This window comes from Meriones unguiculatus, chromosome 15 (genome assembly GCF_030254825.1).
Source record: "Meriones unguiculatus strain TT.TT164.6M chromosome 15, Bangor_MerUng_6.1, whole genome shotgun sequence".
Taxonomy (NCBI): domain Eukaryota; kingdom Metazoa; phylum Chordata; class Mammalia; order Rodentia; family Muridae; genus Meriones; species Meriones unguiculatus.
The window spans coordinates 71,413,125-71,434,356 of NC_083362.1; the positions used below are offsets into that span (position 1 = coordinate 71,413,125).

The 21,232-nt window shown below is 48.0% G+C and overlaps 1 protein-coding gene and 1 long non-coding RNA gene across 5 annotated transcripts; one reads left to right on the plus strand and one right to left on the minus strand.

Annotated features, from left to right (window-relative positions):
* The first annotated feature begins 2,216 nt into the window (after positions 1-2,216).
* Spata3 (spermatogenesis associated 3) lies at positions 2,217-15,969 on the plus strand. 3 transcript variants are annotated; one of them, XM_060368767.1, is made up of 4 exons: positions 2,217-3,033; positions 9,399-9,582; positions 11,382-11,525; positions 14,265-15,969. In XM_060368767.1, exons 1-3 carry the CDS (start codon positions 2,217-2,219, stop codon positions 11,485-11,487), a joined length of 1,107 nt encoding a protein of 368 aa, XP_060224750.1. In that variant the 3' UTR covers positions 11,488-11,525; positions 14,265-15,969. The 3 variants fall into 3 exon arrangements, with proteins under 3 accessions (XP_060224750.1, XP_060224751.1, XP_060224752.1); XM_060368768.1 differs by having other exon boundaries at positions 9,399-9,570; XM_060368769.1 differs by lacking the exon at positions 9,399-9,582.
* LOC132648112 (uncharacterized) lies at positions 3,063-20,588 on the minus strand. Of its 2 annotated transcripts, none has more exons than XR_009586491.1 (4): positions 20,292-20,588; positions 6,534-6,898; positions 5,422-5,523; positions 3,063-3,197 (listed from the first exon to the last, which is right to left on the minus strand). It is a non-coding gene; the product is annotated as an uncharacterized LOC132648112 (long non-coding RNA). The 2 variants fall into 2 exon arrangements; XR_009586490.1 differs by having other exon boundaries at positions 3,079-3,197; positions 5,409-5,523.
* Positions 20,589-21,232: the final 644 nt, after the last annotated feature.

The window sequence follows — 21,232 nt, forward strand, 5'->3', positions numbered from 1 at the left end:
GAATTCAACTTTTTTTCTATGCAGGACCTCACTGACTTTCTAAAACACAGAAGTCAAACTTAATGTAGTAAAAGAGCTATTTTCCCTTTCTTCCAAAGCAAGGATTTCATCATTTGGATGGAACATAAGTTTTTCCAATACGTTGTGTCCTCAAAAGCATGAAGGTGCCAAACTTTGCCACCCAAAGACCTAAAGCACACGGGAGTTTGGTCAGGTACATCTCTCCGGAATCCCCTTCTTCTTCCAGTCCCCTCGGCCTTCCCAGTATAACCTCCAGAAACCTGTGTGACATGGAGTCAGCCCCATTTCTTAGAAGGCATTTTCAGCTAGTCCTGCCTGCACCCAAATCCAAGACCTACCACCTGCTGAGTGACCTAAGACTATAACCTCCCTGAGCTTTTTCTGCTGCCATAACTTGAAAAGGTGACCTCTCTGCAGCTGTGCCCCGCAGAGAGGAGATATCTAAGACACCCAGCACACAGGAAGACTTTTAGGGGCAATTTTTAGAGAAGGAGCCTGTCAGATGTCCTTTGATTTTTTTGTTCACCCCCTCCCAAGGGGTGAGGGAAGTCACCAAGGGTGGAACTGATGTCTAAGCAGCCAGGTGAAGTTTTCACTTCCTCCCAGCCTGGGTTGCTCATGCAAAATGAATGGAAAGGATGCATCCGCCTTCCAAGTCTTGAACCAAAAGGGAGACTGCCTTTCTCTCCCTCCTTGCCCATCCTCTTGCTAGCCAGGAGCTAGGGTGCCCTGGACCAGCAGCCCTGAAGGCAGGAAAGAGGCCAACCTCCCCCACTGAGGATGACAAAGGGCCACACCACTGACATTAGTGGCTGTACCACTGACACATTTCTAATGTGTCTTTGGATCTATTACATCAACTTAAATGCAACCATGGAGTCTAAAAGGTTCCAACCATTAACCCCAATATTCATTATCCAACACCAGCTGTCACAACAGAGCTTTTGTCTCTAATGCCACTTCAAGGCCTCCCTCTCCCCTCCCTCTAAGGATAGGGCCTGTTAGGTCTAGGGACCATCTGACTTTCATCTGCTCATCCGTCCACCTCACAGAGTCTGGTAGGCCTCCCGTCTCTCTGTCCCTCTGCCACGATGTGGCTTCAGTGATGAAGGGCAGTGCCCTGTGACAGACCTGTACAAGCAACCTCTGACAGCTCCAACTGGAGTTGAGCTGATGAACAGCTGTGGAGGGGACAAGGCAGCTCAATCTGGAGACTTCTGATCCTAGTGATCCTCCCCAGTTTGGGGCATTTTCATATAAACTGGATTAGAGAGCAAAGGTCAAAACCTAGGTAAGCCTTCTTGCTGCCCGTGGCAAGCTCAGCCTCCCCTCTCCCTCAGGACTGTGCCATTCCTTCAGCCAGCTCCCTAAAGAGAGGCCAGCCACTGACCTGCTGGTGGGATTTGCTCGTTTAGCTGAAGGGGCCTGGAGGTGTTCTCACCAACAGTCTGGCTGGAGGGCAGCTGAGTCTCTTTGGACAAAGACAGAGACTAAGATGGGAACAGACGCATCACTGTCCAGTTTGGTTCTGCCAAGACAGCCCATCCTGGCTTTGTCTGAAGCTCCCTTTGAAAATTTTAGTAGGATTTCAACTCGGGATGTTCGCTATCATCTTGCCTTCAAGCTTGTTTATATTTATATATTTAAAAAAAAAAAAACTTAGACATTTTCAGAAATTCCTCTCCCCGCCCCCTCCGGCATTTTGGAGATGTGGTTTCTCTTTGTAGCCCTGTCTGGCCTGAAACTCACTCTGTAGACCAGGTTGGCTTCGAACTCAAGGAGATCCGTCTGCCTCTGCCTTCGGAGTACTGGGATTAAAACAGCCTGTGCCACCGCCAACCAGGCTACAAGGCTTATTTTTAAAAAAGAAAATTAGCAAAAGGAACAAATTATCCAACTACCAGAATCCCAGTCTCTAGTTGTGTCATGTGTAAACCACGTCTGGTCCACTGTTTTTAAAACGTCTGCATTTTTCTTGAAGGTTTTGGCGGTAAGGAAGTCCACCTATGATCTGGAAAGATGTGCCCTTTGAATTCACTACGCAGAGAGACACACAAAGACACAGACACACAGACACACCATGTGTTACCCCAGCATCCAACATCTCCCTGCGTTGGAAGATTCCCAAGGAATAGCTGGGTAGAGGCCCTTGACTGCCTGTGGTGGGAGGCAGTGAGGCCAAGGGGTATTGTGACATGCCCCGGGGAAAGGCAGTTTTTCCTTTGGCCGACGGAGGCCCCAGCCCATTGGGACAAGGGAGCGAGACCGACATGGAACAGAGGCCTGAGGAGCAGCCCTCCAGGGCCCCTAAGGAGGAGAAGGTGGAGGCGCAGACCCTGAACCAGGCTATCTTCGGCCGCGGCCGGATGCTGCTGGTAAGAGAAGTCTTGAAGCAGGAAGAGAGCTACACGAGCCTGCAGAACTCTGCGGGTCAGCCCCCAGAGGATCTGAACGGCGAGCTCTCCAACACCCAAGCAACAGACGGCCAGAGTGCGTCCAGCAGCTGCAGGCGGGGACTCAAGCGCCCCGCCGACAGCTTGGCCGACAACCCGGAAGCCCCGGCCGCCAAGTGCAGGAGCCGCACGCAGGAGCCGGAGAAGCCGCAGTTCTTGGGTCTCGACAAAAAGGACTCGCCGGGTTGCGCGGCGGCTGAGATCGCCGAGCTGTGCTCGGAGCCCGGCAGGCAGCTGCTCCTGGTGCTGTGCCACGCGTCGGCGCTGGGCACGCAGCTGCCGCGGCTTCAGCTGCTCCTGCAGCAGGTGCGCGTCCAGGACCGCCGCCCGCCAGCCGCGCTCGTCGGGATCCTGATGCAGCCGCGGCCGAGCGAGGAGGCCGAGTCGCGCCGCCGTCTGGAGGACCTGCTGTGCAGCGTCTTCGCTTCAGACAACCCGGAAGTCGAGGTGCACACAGCAGTGTTCTCTCCCAGCCGCCCCCAGGGTGTCCTGGACGTCCAGCGCGCTGCCAGCCAAGCGCACATGCCCCCCCTAGTGGATCGCCAGACCCAGACGGATGGTGAGGGGCCCGAGGGTGGAAACTGGGATTGTTGTTCCCTTGAGAAGTGGGCAAATCCCTGACATTCACAGCCCCTGTGTGATGGCGTCTCCAGAAGTTTGGGGTACAGTTTGAATGGTAATGAACCAGCGTCCTTTTCCCAAGATGTACGGGGCTGGGTTAATCTGAAAGTGTTCGAGAATTAACCCAGAGGTCGACCTCTCCCCTCTACCTGCCCTGCCTACAGTTGAAGAGAAGTCACGTTTTTATAGCGTCCTGATGGGTGGATATTGTAGGACCTATAACGGCTCACCCCCTCCTCTCCAAATGCCCTGATGGATGCCCTTCTCAAGTTCCTTAGTGGACTCCCTAGTCGGACACTTCTCCAGGGGATAAAAGTGACAATAAAAGAAACCTCGGTGTGAGCCGGTCACTGTGCTAAGGGCTTTCACCTCTTCACAGCAGCTCTCTAAGGTTGGGACTTCAAGAGTTAACTGGTTTACCACTGGGGGTGGAGTGTCTAGGGTTCCTCCCCCCTTCAAAGCCCCTAATATTCTTCCCTGTGGCACTGGGGGCTGATCTGTGGCCTACGGTCCTTGAGCAGTAGGCTCTTAACACCAGCTTCCGGCACTCTGTTTCCAGAAGCCCCTTCCAGCACAGCATCAGAAGCGTCCTGAGCACAGGCCCCTCGATGCCCCATTGCAGAGGCTCTGCTGCCTTTCACTGGTGACCATACCATAGTAAACTCCCTCTCATCAGACCCGTTACCCTCCCGGGTGACACAAAAGGATGAAGGACTGCTTGATGCCAGATTCAGCAGAAAGAGGCTAGCTTCGGGATAAATGGTGACACACCCACTCTAGGGTCTCAAGGAAAATTGATGGGGGAATGGTATTATCACATTCCACACCTTGTCCTCACCATCCTCCGACCTTTCAAACTCATTCTTCTCCTAAAAAGCCGATTACAGTTTCACCTGGCACTCCTGGCTAAGAAAGCCCACACTGATGGGCTCATTCCAGTGGTGACACTCCTCTAGGGACTACAAGAATCTAGTCCATCTTTGGCAACAGCCTCTTAGTAAGAAAACTTCCCTGACTCTGCCTTCAGCTGTTCCATGGACACCATCTTACTGCTTTCACTCTCTTCTCGGGCAGCTTGCATAAAACCTGCTGGCTCTCCCTGCCCGGATCTAGGGGGTGGGGAATGAAAGCTAAGAAAAGCAAGAAGTAATCCTAAAGTTAAGTAAACTATGACAGCAATGTAGAGGGGCCAGGTTCTTGCTGGGGAACACCCATGAGGACTTCTCCCTCCCTGCTCCACATATTTTCTCCTTAATGGTAAAAACGCTCCTCAACCGTCTTCTTTCAGGAGCACACATCTGTGTGTCCCCGTGCCCTGTTGCCTCTCTTCAGGAGAAATGGAATAACTGTTTCGTGGCTATTAAAAAATTCTATCCATATATGTCCCCACCTACACTGGATTCATTTAAATCAGTTGTTTCCAACCAGAAACAATGTTAACACCTTCTTGAAGTTCTGGGCATATGTAGCCACACCTGGAGGTCTTTTCTGTTATCGTGATGGGGGTGCTGGCCAGTGAAGGCCAGAGAGGCTGAAGGGCTTCTTATAACACACAGCACAGCCTCTCCTGGGAGACATCCAGCCCACAGTCAGGGCTGAGCCCGAGAAACTGATTTAAGCCAGGTTAAGCTCCTCAATCAATGTCTTGATCAACCACTGAAAAGGCAATTTAGGCAAGATGAACCTCGTGCTGACTTCCAGCTTCTCTGATTCTAAACGGCATCCCCTCAATTGGTCCATGCCTCTTGACCTCAGGAAACAGCCAACTTCTTGTAGAGTCACCTACCCACTGGACCTCCTTACTCCAAACCAACCAGACAGAACCTGAGCCCACTGAGCTTTCCTTCCAATTCTCCATGCCTTTCTTCAATCTTCTCATGCAAGAAACTTTAAATTTGCTTTTTTTCAATTCATTAATTTCAAAGCTTGTATAATCTGACTCCCATTGACTACTGGAGTCATAAAGAAAGAGAATCCCTAATTGGAATTTAGTCGTAAAGATGCTACCAATCAACTGGAGGTGTGGGGATTTAGTCTGGGGAGAGGGATCTCTGTAATTTAACTTCTCTGAACCTCAATATCCTTTTTGGTAAACTAACACCAATGATAATTAATAGGTAAAGTCTTTGCTGGCTCTAGAAGGTTGAAAATAGATCCTCTCATGTCACTGTTGCCATCGGTCTGACCTTTGTGTGGGGCTGGTATGGAGCATTTCTGGCTTGCTAGCTTTCCCTGACCTTATCCCTTGCCCACTCACTGTGGCCTCACGCCCTCCTCCAGCTTTGGAACTCTGGGTAGGGCAGGTGTACTTACCTCTACAGCTTACCTAGCTCATGGAGGAAGTTCCGTCTCTTGCTGGGAGCACATTTTTCTATTGTGATGTGTGACATTTACGCTATATTTTCAAAATGCTTTTCACTCTTCCATCCTAAAATGAAAGCCACATTGTCAAGTTAGAAAGACTCACTGTCTATTTGACCCAACCATTGTGTGGGGGAGGTAATAAGTCTGTTTCACCAATGAGTTTGAGAAATTATTTCTCAGTTTTCTGAGAACTTGCTTAAATTCTTGGCCAAAAAATTGAAGGGTTCTTAAAAAGTTCACACACACACACACACACACACACACACACACACGCAGGTTCCCTTCCCACAAGGAAAGAGGGAAAACTTTTCAGAGATGATGGGAGGCAAGAGGCCATGGAAGGTAAAATGCTAAAATTAGTCAAATCTTCAGAAAAGGTCCCTTAAAGCACACTACATATATGGGAACCGTAAATGTTTGTGTTTGGGGGTAGACATATGTAAACCAGCAACAGAGCTGAGAATCCCATCCAGAATGTCTTTGAATTAAAAGGTAGCTCACTTGGACCCAGGAACACGCAGCAGAAAGGTGTCTGAAACGGGTGCTCTGGTCACAGAATCGTGGGGATCCAGTTGTCATAGGCCCAGAGACTATCTTAACCAGGCCATGGAGGGACAGGGCAGCTCCTGCCCCCTGCCTGTTCAAGCAGGAAGCCCTGGAAGAGCAAAGATGCTACAGGGAAGACTGTGCCAGAGCCCTAGCTACAGGGGCCAGCCTGGCTTTTGTGACCTCACAGGAGGTATGGGTGACTCTTGTCTGTGGGACCTTTCTTTAGTCAAAGCCCAGAGACATATCTATACAGGGGAGCCGACCTCCTTAAAGAGGGAGCCAGGAAATTTACAGCTCCATGTAGCTCCACGGTTTTACTCTTAAAAAGACCACCATGAAGAAGGTAAAAAAGAAAAAGGCTGAGTCCAGGCGCCGGAGGGATTCTATCTCACGGCAGGCTAGCTCCGACTCTTCACAGCAGCCCAGCTCAGAAACACCGCTGTCATGTCCAGAGCCGATCCCGCCACCACTGCAGCCACAGCCTTGCCAATTCAGCCTGCCTCCGCAAGTTAACCCCGAGCCTACCTCACAACAGCCGACACAGGTTTTCCCAGCTTCAGAAATCCACGCCCCACCTCCGTTTTTGCTATCTTCAATGACTGACTCCAAAGACACCTCTCCATGCAGGAAAGAAGGTGGGCAGACTTCCTGCTTCCGCAGCTCTAGCCTTCTGGCCGATAGAGTCCCAGAGCTAGGGGCAGCTTCCTGTACGGTGATGGTGTACAGTCAGCATGCTGGCTGCCGCCATGTTTGCCAAGTGTGGAGGGGCGAGAGTTTTCCGCGAGACCAGGATTTCCGGGTTTTGTCATTCCAAACCATCCCAGGTCTCGCTGGAAACAGCCGTGGATGGTTGTTTATGGGAGTCTATCTCATTAGGAGTCAGTCAGCAACTGTTCAGAAATTAACAGCAAAATACGGTTTAGAAGACAGGAAGCAGTCCCATGCCTTGTGGCTACTTTTTATCCAGCTATTCTCATGAGAGGTCCGACTACTCCAAAGACCATTCCAGGGTGATGGGTTGGGGATGGCTGTGTGACAGTTCATGAGAGAATTTGGGGTTTTCTGTTTGTCAGGTGAAAAGTGGGAAGGTTTTTTTGTCCCCCCCCCATGTGGTTCCAAGAGGTCTGACCTTGGATTCACAGGGAGGATAGCTAGATCAAATACAGGATTCCTGGCTTAATCCTAACTTCAGATAAACCACAAATAATACTATAATTGTTAGTATGTGTTCCAAACAGGCATCCTGTATTCCTGAGACAATTTCTGAGAAATTGTCATCCTTTCCCACAGAAGATACTAAAATAGGATCGGACCCATTTATTTGATCAGAGCCTCCACATAATTACTTTTTCTCCACCTTAATAGACACTCCCAGAGGTGTGCTTTGTTGATGATCTTGGCAGTGTCTAATCCAGTCAGGCTGACAAGATTTGCCTTCTCGTTTGTTGATGTTCTAGTGGGCGCCTCCTGTTGCTTTCTCAAGGAATCCTTCCCCTCTGAGAAAGAGCGAGAAGGAAGGGTGGAAATATGGGCTGAAGACTTTCAAATTTATGATGTGACTTTCTAAAACCTAGACTTAGCCAGGCGTGATGACTCTCGCCTTTAATCCCAGCACTCAGGGCGGCAGAGACACGCAGATCACTGAGAGTTTGAGACCAGCCTGGTCTAGAAAATGAGTCCAGGACAGTCAAAGCTACACAGAGAAACCCTGGCTGGAAAAAAACAAAATAATAATAATAATAATAATAATAATAACAACAACAACAATAATAAAACCAACATGTTTTAATGCAAAAAAAATGTGGCTCAAGGCAATACTAGTCCTTAATTAGGGTGACTGTCATTAAAAAGGACAATAATAAGGTGGAGATTTGAGATTTAGAATTTAGAATATACACTGTTAGTAGGATGTAAAGTGGGGTGGCTACTGTGAAAAACAACCTGGAAGTTTCTCAGCAAAACATCGTTAGCAACCGACCCATTCCATTTCTGAGTACAGAATTAAAAACACACTCATGCAGAAACACACTCATGTTAGGGTACGTGTGACTACCCTAACAGCACCGTTCACAATAATTAAAAACTGGAAACAACCCAGTGTCTACCAGGTGATGAATGTGTACCAGAATACACTGAAATACTACTTGTCAGGGGAAAAAAAGACATGGTTTATTGATAACTGTTACAACACAGATGAGATGAACCTTAAAAATATCAGTCTAAAGAAGCCAATCCCCCTAAGAGTTGACATATGTATGATTTCATTTATGCAAAATGCCCAAAGTAGATTAATAAATTGCCAGGGATAGGAAAGAGAGAAATGGAGGTGTCTGGTGATGGAATGAGGTTTCTCTTTCAGGAGATGGAAGTGTTTCAAAGCTCATAGTGGTGATAATCACACAACTTTATAAACATACTAAAGCCACTAACACATTAACAGTAACTTTAAGGACAGTGAGAATTATATATCAATGGCAACTTTTCAAGCTAAAAATAAAAGTGTTGCTTATAGAATTCTTGTTTTCCCCTGTCTGTGGAAATCATGTATTTTATAGATAGTCTAAGCAATAAGTACACCAAGCTTACTGATTGATCAACCAGCTTCATGGAGCTTACGAATGAAGCCCTTGACAAACCGAGTTGGAATTACCCACCAAAACATCAGCTTGCCCAGAAACAAAGGGTACCATCTCCCGATTCTGCTAAGTCAGGTCCCAGAAGAGCACAGAAATGGGAGTATTAGGGAAGTTTTCTGTAAGAATAAACCGAGTGTGGTGTTTGTTTTTTGGATGAGCTGGTACCCACTACATAAATGGAACACGGCACACCAAGTCCAGGACTGCAGCCTCTCATGGGCTGGGTCATCACCTGCTTGCATCACTTCCTACCAGTTCTGTACGAAGGCTTTTCACTGGCCTAAAAGTTAGAGATCTTGAGCCTAGGTCCACTTCTGTAATGCACTTGCTGTACAGTCTTTGATCCTCAACTTCCTCATGTTAAAAAAAAAAAAATGAAGTCAGCAGTATGCCATGCCTCAGGATTGCAATAATTAGACATGGATAATGATGAGAAGCACCATCCTGTGTAAGCAGTTGTCTCTTCATTAATTCTCCCCAAGTAACACCAGTGGGTAACCTGCTTACTCCTCCAAGCAGCTAGTCCCCCCTTGTGTTTGGGAAGGGGTGGCGCTGTGGATGAGCCTTCTTTTAAGTCGTTGGCTGCCCTCTATAAGTCATTCAATTTCACATCTTTGAAAATGTCTTTAAAAAGCCAGGGTTTCCCTTGAAACCCCTGCAGCTGCCACATGTGACTTCTAGAATAGTCCAAGAGACTGCGTCCCACCCCAGGAGCCAGGTGCAGCCCTCATCTCTCTCCTTCTCTGTCCGGCAGTGCCTCTGACCTATGTGGCTCCACCCTCCTGCTCCTGTTCAGCCTGCCCTGGCAGCTCTACTTGCTGGCGACGTTTGGGGCTGTGCCACAGCCGCATCTTCGATGTCCTTCTGCCTCGAGACTGCCCAGCTATGCCAGGGAGAGACTCTTCAAACCTTCTCACCTTCTACAGGTTCCCGAGTGGGTGGGTGGGCTAAAGCCTTGATTGTATTGCTCCCAGGCCAGGCTCTTTCCTCTGATCTTGTTAGCAATCAGTGTAAATTCCTCCAAACATCATAGACCTTTCAAAACCAAAGCCTTCCTCTTTAAATAACCAAGTCATCTGCTTTGGCAGGCAGCCTTTGGCAGTGCTTTTCCTCCTTTTTCCACACAAGCCCTTTTTCCTGAGAACACCATCCCACCTAGCCCATTGCAAACTCCATGTCACTCAGGAACTTTGTGGTTACTCACTGGTTGGCCATTCACTTACTTTTTGGACCAATATCATACACAGGGAGGATCTATTTATTAACCCATATATTAATTATCCCTGGAGCTCACTGATAAATGATCATAACTCAGAGGCCCCTTCTAATAATAGCAAAACCTGCCCCATTTAGAGTAGCCATGCTGTTACGGGAAGTCTCCACAAGGCCCATGTTTTCCAGACTGGTCTGTTAGTGGCAGCCTCTTCCTCCATTATCGCATCACCCAGTCTCTGTCCTGCTCTTTCCCAAAACCACCAGAAGAAATGTCATCTAGCCACCGTCATTCATGAGAAGGTCCCCGTCCATGTGAAGAACAGACTGAAGATGCTGTCATTCTTGCAGGACTGCTGGGTCATGTGTTGGGGCTGGGAGAGGGGCCTCTCCTGAAAGGAGCATCCCGGTTGTACTCAGGTCCTTCCACTTAGGGATCTCATATCCTACATCAGGAGCACAACCTGTTCTCTCATTCTCCTCTTCTCCTATCCTTTCCAGCTTCCTCTCTTGCAGAATTAAAAAACAAAAACAAAAACACAGAGGCAGGGCTGATCTGGGGAGGAGAGCACGCATACAGTCACAGATAGCATCTTGTGAGTCCCACCCAGGAAGAGTCCATGACTCACGCACACAGTGTATCTGTCCCTTCAATCTGTCTGCTGCCAGGTGGCACTGTGGGTTCCCATGGGTGAAAAACCAAATAATCCTCTGGTAGGAAGCTAGGTGCTGTGAGGGACACCTAACCAAGCACCTTCCGACGTGCTCAGCCTATGGAGCTTGCTTAAAATGTGTGCATTTAGAGGCCTGTGCACAGAACAGGTAGTACGTGGTATGGGAGGGCTTCTGGGAGTTTCAGAGTAAGGCAGAACCATGTCAGGGTCCACAGCACTGAGTGCCCAGTGTGTGAGCCAACTCCCAAGGTGTCCTAGGATCCCTCTATGGCTTAAGATGGAAAGGAGGGGCATTCTAAGCTACAGGAAAAGCCACAACACAGTTCAGACTTGGGAAAGACTTTTCCCATGTGAGCCCCTGCTTCTGCAGTCTTTTCCTTCTCAGAGGACTTAAAATGGGCGTTTATGTTAGACACGAAGCTCTCTTTCAGTCAGTTTTCTATCAAACTGGAATCCTCATTTTCTGAACGGCTTCCTTGCATTTACTAGTTCACTCTCTCGCTGCCCGGTCTTTGTAGCGAGTGTAACTAATGTTATTTCCTCTAAAAAGCCTCAGAGAGTTGTTGTGAAGCTTAAAGAGGACACTGAATGGGAGGTGTCTGGTCCGAGGTCTGGCACATCATGACCTGGACCACCCTTGTACCCTGTTACCCTCTAGGCATCAGTCACAGGCTGACTGAGCCTCCTGCCCCAGGGTGTTGTTGGAAGCTCTGTTGGAAGGGGGTGGGGGTAGTGTGTCCCTTTAGGAGGTGGAGACCAGGAGGGGCCCCTGGATATCCCAGTGTTGCCTCCCAGCACACAGACACTGAAGTTTGCCTCCCCAACCCTTCCTCTCTGCTTTGCTCTGCTAGAAAGCCTTCAAGGAAATACTACCCTGCCCGTAACCTACGTTCTTCAAGCTCTCGGAACTATTGCTGTGGTCCTGGGGGCCCTGGGAGCTGCCTACTTCATCACTGAAGCGCTGTGAACTGGACCCCAGGCCCACGGTCCCGCAGGTAAGAGGATCACCGTTTCCCTTTACTTTAAAAGGCTATCTCAAGATGGATGAGTCCTTCAGCATGTTGGGGAAAGCTCATGCTGTCCCAAGATGGGCTACCATGACTCTCTTGGGCCTCTCTGGAGACCATTTATCAGAATCATCAGGACAAAGCCCCTACCTCCTCTCTTGTCCCCTGACTTGCTATGGCTTCACTAGTCCTGGAAGGGAAGAAGTAGGAGGGGTCGGGAAGAGATTAGTCCCACCTCAGAGCCTTTCTCAGATGAAGGGTCACCCGTCTCACCATCTCCAGTCTGACCTCTCTCTGGTGGCTTAGCATCTCAACTTCAGGAGCTATTTCCACTCACGCCAATGACCTCCAGCCTCTTTCAAGGCCATGCTGTTTCTTTGGAATGTGTGTGATCTCTCCCACTCCTCACTTATATTGCATCATCTCCGCATATGAAGATGACTTTCATTTCATTCTGATTTCATCTGAAGCCAGAAGCAGAGCCCACAACAAGTACTGGGTACACCAGATACCTTGAAGAAGTATTCTTAAGAGAAAGCAGGGCTGAGTGGGGAGGCAAGAGCAAAAAGGAAAGGAGAAAAAGGAAAGGAGAAGGCTTCAGCCTGGCCTCATGGAGTCCCAGAATGATATCTGTACAACAGAGCCACTCCTTCAAGAGACAAGAGACTTCCCCTTCCATATCCCTGTGTCAGTTGGTCAGTATGTGGCTATATGGCTGCAGGGAGGAAATTTGGGTCTTTGTGTAAAAAGCAATTCTCCTCAGGCTGAGAGCAGGTCACTGGAGGAGGAGGTGACTCTTGGTCACCAGCAGCCGAAATTCACCATTCAAAGAGCCAATGCATCCGTCAAGCTGGAAACAGAGGAAAGGTGGTTACCAAGAGCAACCATGGTCATCCCAACAGCTAGGTCTTGTTTAGCAAATGCTTCAAGTGTGATGGTTGAGGCAGGGAGTGAGAGCCAAGGGAAACATTTCAGTCTGCCCTTCAGCACTCTATCGTCCACGGGACTGAGCATCCATGGTTGTAGTCAAACACGGCTCTGGGAATCGATGCTTAAAATGCGTAAACATCCAAACCTACAAATGAGGCCAGCGAGAGCGCAGCATCCTCTCTGGAACTCCTGGTGACTATTCTAGCATCATCTAGGGACTACTATGAAACCATCCTGACCTCCAGGAGATGTCACAAGCACAAAAGAGCTTGGCTTCCCTCTTCTTGGACTTGCTGGGAGTGGTGGGGGTATTCGTAGGAGACATCTGGTGATTGATGTATCTTGTTATCATGTCAGCATAGTGGCCAAGAAAATGCTGGCTCTGGAGTTAAACTGACAAATCTCTAGACTGTGCCACTTGGAATCCTGGTGTTCGGGGTGTGTTCTCTGACTGTCATCTCCAGAGAAGAGTAACAGCTCTCTCCAAAGACAATGGTCACGAGGATTCAAAGAGGGATATTCAGAGTTGAAGTCCCAGGGACAGAACTAGGAGTTCATTGCCTATTGATCCTATGATACAAGTACCAGATGGTCCGGTGGCAGGCTGGTGGGTGCTGCTGTACCTCAGTGGCAGCAGGCCTGCCTCTTATAGGAACCCACTGAGGGAGTTGCATTACTTGTGGTCTAGCGTATTCAATATGTTCATAGGCCTGCTTTTTCTGATCTGATTTTGGTCCACACATTCACGTGTTTTCTTGGCTTAATTGGTGAGTTCATGTGTGGTGGCACTTTATTTGCAAAAATGAGTTATCACCCTGTGCCTCGTGGTGCTTGTCGAGCAGATGAGGGTCGTCAAGCTGCTGCGTTATTGAGTATGGAGTAAGAGTGCAGAGCACAGGCTGACTGCATAGCATCCAAACCAGAAAGGGCCTCAGGCCAACCAGCAAGAAGTTAGGTGCAGGAGGGCAGCCCAAAGTTCTCATTGCCATGGACAAGGGTGTCTCCAGAAGGTTCTATGGTAGGAAAGATTCATAGACAAACCTGGTAGAATGCAGAGAAGTGCCACTCTAAAACATACAGGAAAGGACTATGTGGGTACATTGAGTCCTCCTGAGCGTCAAGGCTCAGCCCTTCATCCCTGTGAAAGGAGAGAGGTAGCTGGGTGTCCTTCTCTATCCAGAGCAAAAAGTCATCCGAAGAAAGTGGCAAAGTTGCCCCCTCTTAGAGAAAAGTGCTTTCGGAACTTTCTTTCCTAAATCTCAGAGAACCAACCTCTCCCTCAGTATTATCCTCAGCCGATAACGAAGCAACAAAAGCAAAAGGTTCCTTGGGGAACCCTTGAATATGGTAAAACTCAACATCACAGCCAACCTCTGGGGAAGAGGGGGTCCCATCTTAGCTGCTCGGGGAATGGAGAGTTAACAGGGAAGGTGTTGACATTGGCTGAGCCCAGTAGATGCTCTAGGACTTTACAAATAGTGTCATAGCCTTGGGTAAAACAGTGTGAAACTTTGAAGAAGCGAACAAGAATAAAGAAGAGATCAGTGAAGAAGGAAGAGGAAAAGAAAGAAATCAGGTGGAGGAGGAGAAAGAAAAAAAGAAAAGGAAGGAAGGAAGGAAGGAAGGAAGAAAGCTGAAGAGAAGGAATTTGAATTCTAAAAATTTACTTTTTTGCAAAAAGCACTTAGTTTTGAACCCTCACAGATAAGACTGTAAACATGGAAAGCTGTAGAGATAGGTCACAAGGAATTGATTAAGAGAATGGCTCTATTATTTATTATTTATTTTTCCTTACAGATCCAGTTTCCATCAGAGGATCTCACTTGTCACCAAAATAGAGAGAAAAAACTATCATGCCTCTTTTCTTCATTGTATTTTTTTAATTATTCTTTTTGAGGCAAGGACTTGCTTTGTAGCCCAGGCTAGCCTTAAACTCACAGTTCTCCTACCAGAGTCTCCAGAATGCTAGGGTTACAGGTGTGAGCCACCGCGCCCAGCTAGAAATCTGTGTGTTTTACTCAGAAACATAAAAGCTGGATCTGGCACAGAGTCAGGAAGGTAAGTGCCTTGAGGCTGTTTTGAGCCAGAGTAGGAACCTACCATTCTAGTCTTGGCCTCTCAACCCGGTGGAGACCAGTTGGCACACGATTGGCACACATTCAACATGCTTTCACTTTTCTCACTCTAAGAGCAAGAATTGCAAGGTTCAATTCAAATCCTGATTTAACTTGTCAGCCACCTCTCAGGCCAGTTAGTAGGGACAGGAGGAATAAGCTAATATGAAGCTTGAATTCTGGGAAGCAAGGGCCCTGGACCTGGCAAGGGTTGGCTCTGTGATGGGGTCCTGACCTGCTTGCACCCTGTGGCTACTTCTGGCCAGTGCTGGGCAGGCTATATTCTTCTAACTCTTCAAACAGCCAGGTAGAATCTTAGTCTACAGAAATCCCAGCAAATACTCCTGGGAGGTTGGAGGGAGACGGACAACACTAGGTACAGTGGCCTCTGCAGGGAGCTGGAGACAGACGCTGCTGGCTCCTCCCTGCACAACACACCATCAGAGTAAGCCCACCCAAGAGAAAACTAATTACGGACACCCACTCCTGCAAGTAGAGGTGGGCTAAGAACCTGATGTTTCTCTAAGAATTGTCAAGAGGGGATCTAGCAAGACTTGCCCCAATGAGGCAGGGGACTGATCTTTCTGTAGCAGTAGATGGAATTGGGTAGGATAGGCCAGGCTAGTTACTTGCTGGGATTCCCAGAGTCCTAGAATCTTTGTTTAAGATGATCCTAGCAAACACCACTAGGTGAAAATGTCCAGGGAACAGAGGTGGTCAGCACTGGGCTTCCTTCCCTGGGCCTGTGGAAGCCTTCTTTGAAAAGCCCAGATCCTGAAGGCAACTAACAAAGACACAGGAGGGTCACGCTTCTATCCTGTGCTGCGGTTGGAGATGAAGGAGCCCATGGGCATCAGAGACCCACTGGCCACTGCTTCTGGAAGGCCTAACTGCTATCACCAAAGATGAACTCCTTTCCCTGGTACATTAATTAGACCCCTTTTGTTGTAAATAGCAACTTGGCAAAGCCTCAGCCCTGATTAAACCTAGTCCTCTGTCCTTCATGCAGACGTAGGAAATATTCAAATGATTGTTCTGCCTTTCCCTCACAAGTGCTAGGATTACAGGCACATACCACTGTGCATGGTTTATGCAGTGCTAGAGATCAAACCCAGGACCCTGAGCATTCTAGACAATCACTTTACCCACAGAGATGCTCCCTAGCCCCAAACTAAATGCAAATTAAATACATGATGGTGGACTCAGGTGAACCTCTGTGCTGCTAGGAACTAAATCATCTTATATTCCCCATGTGGTTATCCATTGTCCTCAGACCTACACCTCCTCTCTGTCCCTAAGATCCGCTGCCCACAGCATCTCTCTAATAACTACCCATTACCCTGTCCTGAGGCATTGACTGCTTTGACAATGCCGAACATATGCCTGTTTTAGAAACCAAAGTAAATTAGTTCAGCCGTCATGGATTCTTTTGTTCATGGCTGCTTTTATTCAACCTGTTTTTAAAGGTTTATTTATTTATGTATATATGTATGCGTGCTCTATCTGCATATATACAGGGGGGGGGGAGAGAAAGAGCTCTGTCTGCATGTATGCCTGAAGAGGACACCTAGATGTCATTATAGATGGTTGTGAGCCACCATGTGGTTGCTGGGAATTAAACTCAAGACCTCTGGAAGAGCAGGCAGTGCTCTTAACCGCTGAGCCATCTCTCCAGCCCCTCAGCATAATGTTTTGAATTTACATCTCAATCCTGTGCGGCAATTTTTCTCTTTTTATTTCTGAGTGTGCCACAATGTATTTTTTCCATTTATATGCTAATAACAGGTTATTTTTCAGGTTAGGGTTTTTAAATCAAGTTAATATGCAGGCACAATTCTTTTTATAAAACCAAAGTTTTCATTTCTTTGGAATAACTACCTAGAGATGAAATTGCTGGGCCCTAACTCATTTAGAAATTTTCTAAAGCGTTTGTACCAGCTGACCCTCCATACCGGAACTATGAGCATTTCTGGAGGCTCCACACTGCCTAGCCATTTCATAGACGAGGGCATGATAACCCTCCAGACAAAGAAAACCACACTTTTCTACTGACCCATTGTTAAGCTCCTTTGTTAAGAAATGACAGTGTTTAGCTGTGAGAGTGGTTTTGTGGTCAGGGTTAAAACAGCAATTTAGAGAGATATGTGTAAAATGGGTATGGATAGAACGCTAAATGGTGGAAAATCAGAGGAAACTGAAAATGGGTTGATCCTGTGGGAACCAGGTGAGTAATCAGTCATTTTTATTTAGGGATTCATGGATTGGCTCCCCAGATAAGCCATTCTGCAAAAGGGGTATTTTAAGTAAAAAGCCATTGAGAAATAGCTCTCCAGCAAGGCATGGTGGCACACACCTTTAATCCCAGCACCCAGGAGGCAAAGGCAGGCAGATCTCTGAGTTTGAGACCAGCCTGGTCTACAAAGTGAGTCCATGATATCCAGGGCTACACAGAGTAACTCTGTCTCAAAAGAGAGAGAGAGAGAGAGAGAGAGAGAGAGAGAGAAGTAGAGAAAGAGAAAGCTTTCCTTTGACCTCTCTGATTCATCTGAAAACAGGGTAATTTCTACTATCACAATGAGGCGACCCTACCCCAGGAAGGGTGAACAGTCTTCTCCCTGGAGACAGCTTTACAGGGAAACCATCCCACACAAAGCTTGCCTCATCTGCCACTTGGGTCCCACATTTGTGCCCTTCCACAGTTGGCCACCATTCATGTTCAAGCCTTTCATACTGCCCTATAAAATCTCCCTGTTCATGGAGACACTCTGTACATATGTCATACCTTTGTGTCATTTCTCTGTGTGTATGCACTCTGGTTAAGGACTTGGTTTTTGCTTGTTAAACTATCCTTTATCAGTCTAGGTATTTCTTCCACTATATGAAGTTTTGGCCACCCCCCAAAAATCTGTATGTTAAAACCTAAACCAATTCCCAGTATTTCAGTATTAGAAGCTGGGGCCTTTAGAACATGATGAGGTCATGAAGATGGTGCCCTCATGAATAGGTTTAGTGCCCACATTAAAACAAAAGCAGAAGATCTCAGCAGGGATGTATCTCGGTAGGCAGAGTGTTTTCCGAGCATGTGCAAAGCCCTGGGTTTGACCATCAGCACAACCTAGACCAAGTATTACACGCACATGTAATCCCAGCACTCTCCAGGTAGAGGCAGGAGGAGTAAAAGAAATTCAAGATCATCCTCTACTACATAGCAAATTCAAGATCAGCCTAGGGTACATGTGACCCTGTCTCAAGTCCAGTTGTATCTCCAAAAAGAGCGTCTCCTCTGCTCTCGTGTCTCACAACACTGAATACTTCTGGGAAACCTCTGTGACCTCATGAGGAGAGAAGACTTCTCCCCCACAGAGAGAAATTCTGATGCTGTGGTGGACACCTCTGGGTCTCTCCAATCCAGTTCTAACACGATCTGCCGGGAGATAGAGCCTCCAGGTTGAGGCTGCAGATCTCAAGATTGCTCCCATTCAGAAATTCCAGACCCAGGCCCCGAGCGTCTGACCCACTGGCATAAATCATGGTCCCCCTCCCCCAGGCCTCCTCAGTGTTGGATTCGCTGGAATGACTCTAGGACCCAAGGAATCATGTTCATTAGTTTACAAAGATCTACAGAGTGCAAGGTATGGGGGCAGGGCAAGGAACTTCCCTGTTCTCTCCTGGTGCACCATCATCTGTGAACTGTCACTTGATCAGTGGCCTGGCACCTCCCCAATCCTTGTCTTTTTTTTTTTTTTTATGAAGATTTCATTGCCTAGGCAGGATGGAAGCATAGACAGCCGTGCAGAGGTTTATAGACACAGCAAGGCTTTCTCAGACTCTGTGCAGCCTTCTCCCCTCCAGGGGGTGGAGCAGTCCCCTCTGGAATGGAGAGGCTCCTGTGACTTCCTGTAGATCATTGAATTTCTTTGTGGCCGGCTAACAAGATGGGTAGAAGATTAGGGTTTTCTATAGCCCACCTTTATGGTCTGCACTAGGGAGAGAAAGCTAAAAGTGGTGCATATCAAAATTTTAAATATACTCATACCACACCCATTTGCATTATTTTTGAGATAGCAATAAAATAGACTAAGATATTCCCCAGACTATTTGTATGTTTTCTCATATTTTTCCATCACTATTTGCTGATGAGAAATTCTCACTCCTCAATGGGCCATGAAGGTGGCATCAAAAATAGGCCTTAATAGAAAAGTAAAAGGCTGCTATAGAAAAGTAAAAGGCTATTCAGATGGCTCAATGGGTGAAGACTGTTGCAGCCAAACCGGATGGCCTACGCTTGATCTCCAGACCCACATTTTAAGTGCACCAACACACATATACAAAATAAACATTAAAAAAAAAAAAAAGTTGGTAAAATCCTCCACTGGCTTCCTATCTCACTTGAGAAGAAGCCAAGGTCCTCACAAGGCCGCTATGACAGCAGCTGCATGTGCTTCCTTGCTGCTCTTACCTCTGTTGGGAGACCTCTCCCAAATCCCTGCACTGGCTATTCTGGGCCTGCTGAACCTCTCCGCAAGAGTCACTGGCCACCTTTCTTTCACCTCTGCTCAAGCCTGCTTTCTTATGGAACCTAGAACCACTAGCCCAGGGATAAAACCACCTATAATGGGCTGGTTTCTCCCCATCCAGCACTAGTTAAGAAAACGCCCTTTATCTATCCACCTAAAGAAGATAAACAAGAAAGAGGACCCAGGGTACAATGATCAATCCTCACTTAGAAAGACAAATGGTAGGGACATTGGATGTAGGAGCAAACGAGTAACAGGACAGGAGCCTACCACAGAGGGCCTCTGAAAGACTCTACCTAGCAGTGTATCAAAGCAGATACTAAGACTCATAACCAAACCTCTGGCAAAATGCAGGGAACCAAAAAAATAAGGGGGGGGGAGTTAATACGACCCGGAGAGGGGACAGGAGTTCCACAAGGATCAAACATATCTGGGTACAGGGGTCTTTTATGAGACTGTTTCTCCAAACAAGGACCACGTATGGATGCAACCTAGAACCCCTGCTCAGATGTAGCCCTTGGTAGCTCAGGATCCAAGTGGGTACCCTATAAGGGGAACAGGGACTGTTTCTGACATGAACTCGATGGCGGGCTCTTTGATACCCCCACCCCCACCCCCAGAGAAGCAGCCACAGAGGAGGACTTTGCAGCCAGTCCTGAAGAAACCTGATAAACCAGTATCAGATGGAAGGGGAGGAGGTTCTTCCTTATCAGTGGACTTGGAAAGGGGCAGGGAGGAGATGAGGGTGGGAGGGTGGGATTGGGAGGGAAAGAGGGCGTGGGATACAGCAGGGATACAAAGTTAACAAACTGTAACTAATATTAAAAAATAAAAATTAAAAAAAAACGCTCTCTAGCTGGATCTTATGAAGGCATGTTCTCAATTGAGTTTCCCTCCTCTCAGATATGACTTGACATAAGACTGGCTCTGTGACACACACACACACACACACACACACACACACAGTGCATACAGTGTCCCTGCAGCAAGACCCGGAAGAGTGGTACTAGGGCCCCTCTCACACTCTTCTTAGCTCTTCCTAAGGGGTCGCTTCAACAGACTGACCACAAACTAGAGAGGGAAGGCCCTGAGGAGAGGAGTCATGAGTAAGGACAGATAGGAGTTAAAGACCTCCACTTTTCTCACAGTGGTCCTCAGGGACGCTGTCTGCGGTGGGTCAAGGTAGGACTGACCATGGGCTCTTGTCCTGGGACCAAAGTCTTTGGCGAACGCTTGAAGTTAAGTGTCATCTTTGTCCAGGCCGTCTCTTGAAAGCAAAGATGAGCTTGGGGGTCAGTTCAAGGCAGCATTTATCAGCACAACAGGTGACGCCTAACTAAGGCGAAAGCAATGGAAAGGAAACCCTTACAAAGAGGGAAGTGAACCCTACTCAAACAGGAGCAGCCCGGCTCCATACCCCAAGGCGCTCAGCCCTTTCTACAAAGCCATAGCCTTGAGCAAGAGGAAAATCAACGCTGGGAAAAGACGCTTTCTTGAGCTGGGAAAAGATGCTTTCTTCAGTCTCGGCTGCGCGTTTACCTCTCAGAGCTCAGCTCCCTGGAAACCTCCAAGGGGAAGCCACTCACACATATATCCCAGCATCCTCTGTTCTTGGCAAAGGTAGCTTCTTGCCTCCCAGCCTGGAGCTGCTGGAGGGGGTAGAGGGGGAGATGCAGTGTAGATGCTTTCTCTTCTCGCCCTCGGACTGTTCACAAACACAGAAAGACCTCATTCACAAACCAGCTATTGAAAGCTTGCTGGAAATGCAAATTGCTCAGAAGCGCATTCTTTTTTTTTTTCCCCCAAACGCCAATGTTGCATATTCCTGATGAGGGCTGCTAAGCGGACCAGGCGCCCCAAAGCAGGCGGCTCCTGAAGAACTAATGTCTGTTGTTAAAGGAAGCAGAACTTGGCTGGCAGCCAAGCAGGAGGCTCACCCCTTTGGAGTAAGCCAATAGCCCCCCTGGACCCCGAGACTCTGGGCAGCGGCTCCCACCCCAGGTTCTTAGGATAACTGTCAATGAGAGTGAGGCTGGCTGGCTGAGCTCGCTAGCCTCCACCGGTGCTCCTGGCCCAGCTCCCACCCAGTATCCTTGGGGGCCCTTTCTCCCCCAGAGCTCTCCCTGAGGGTGTG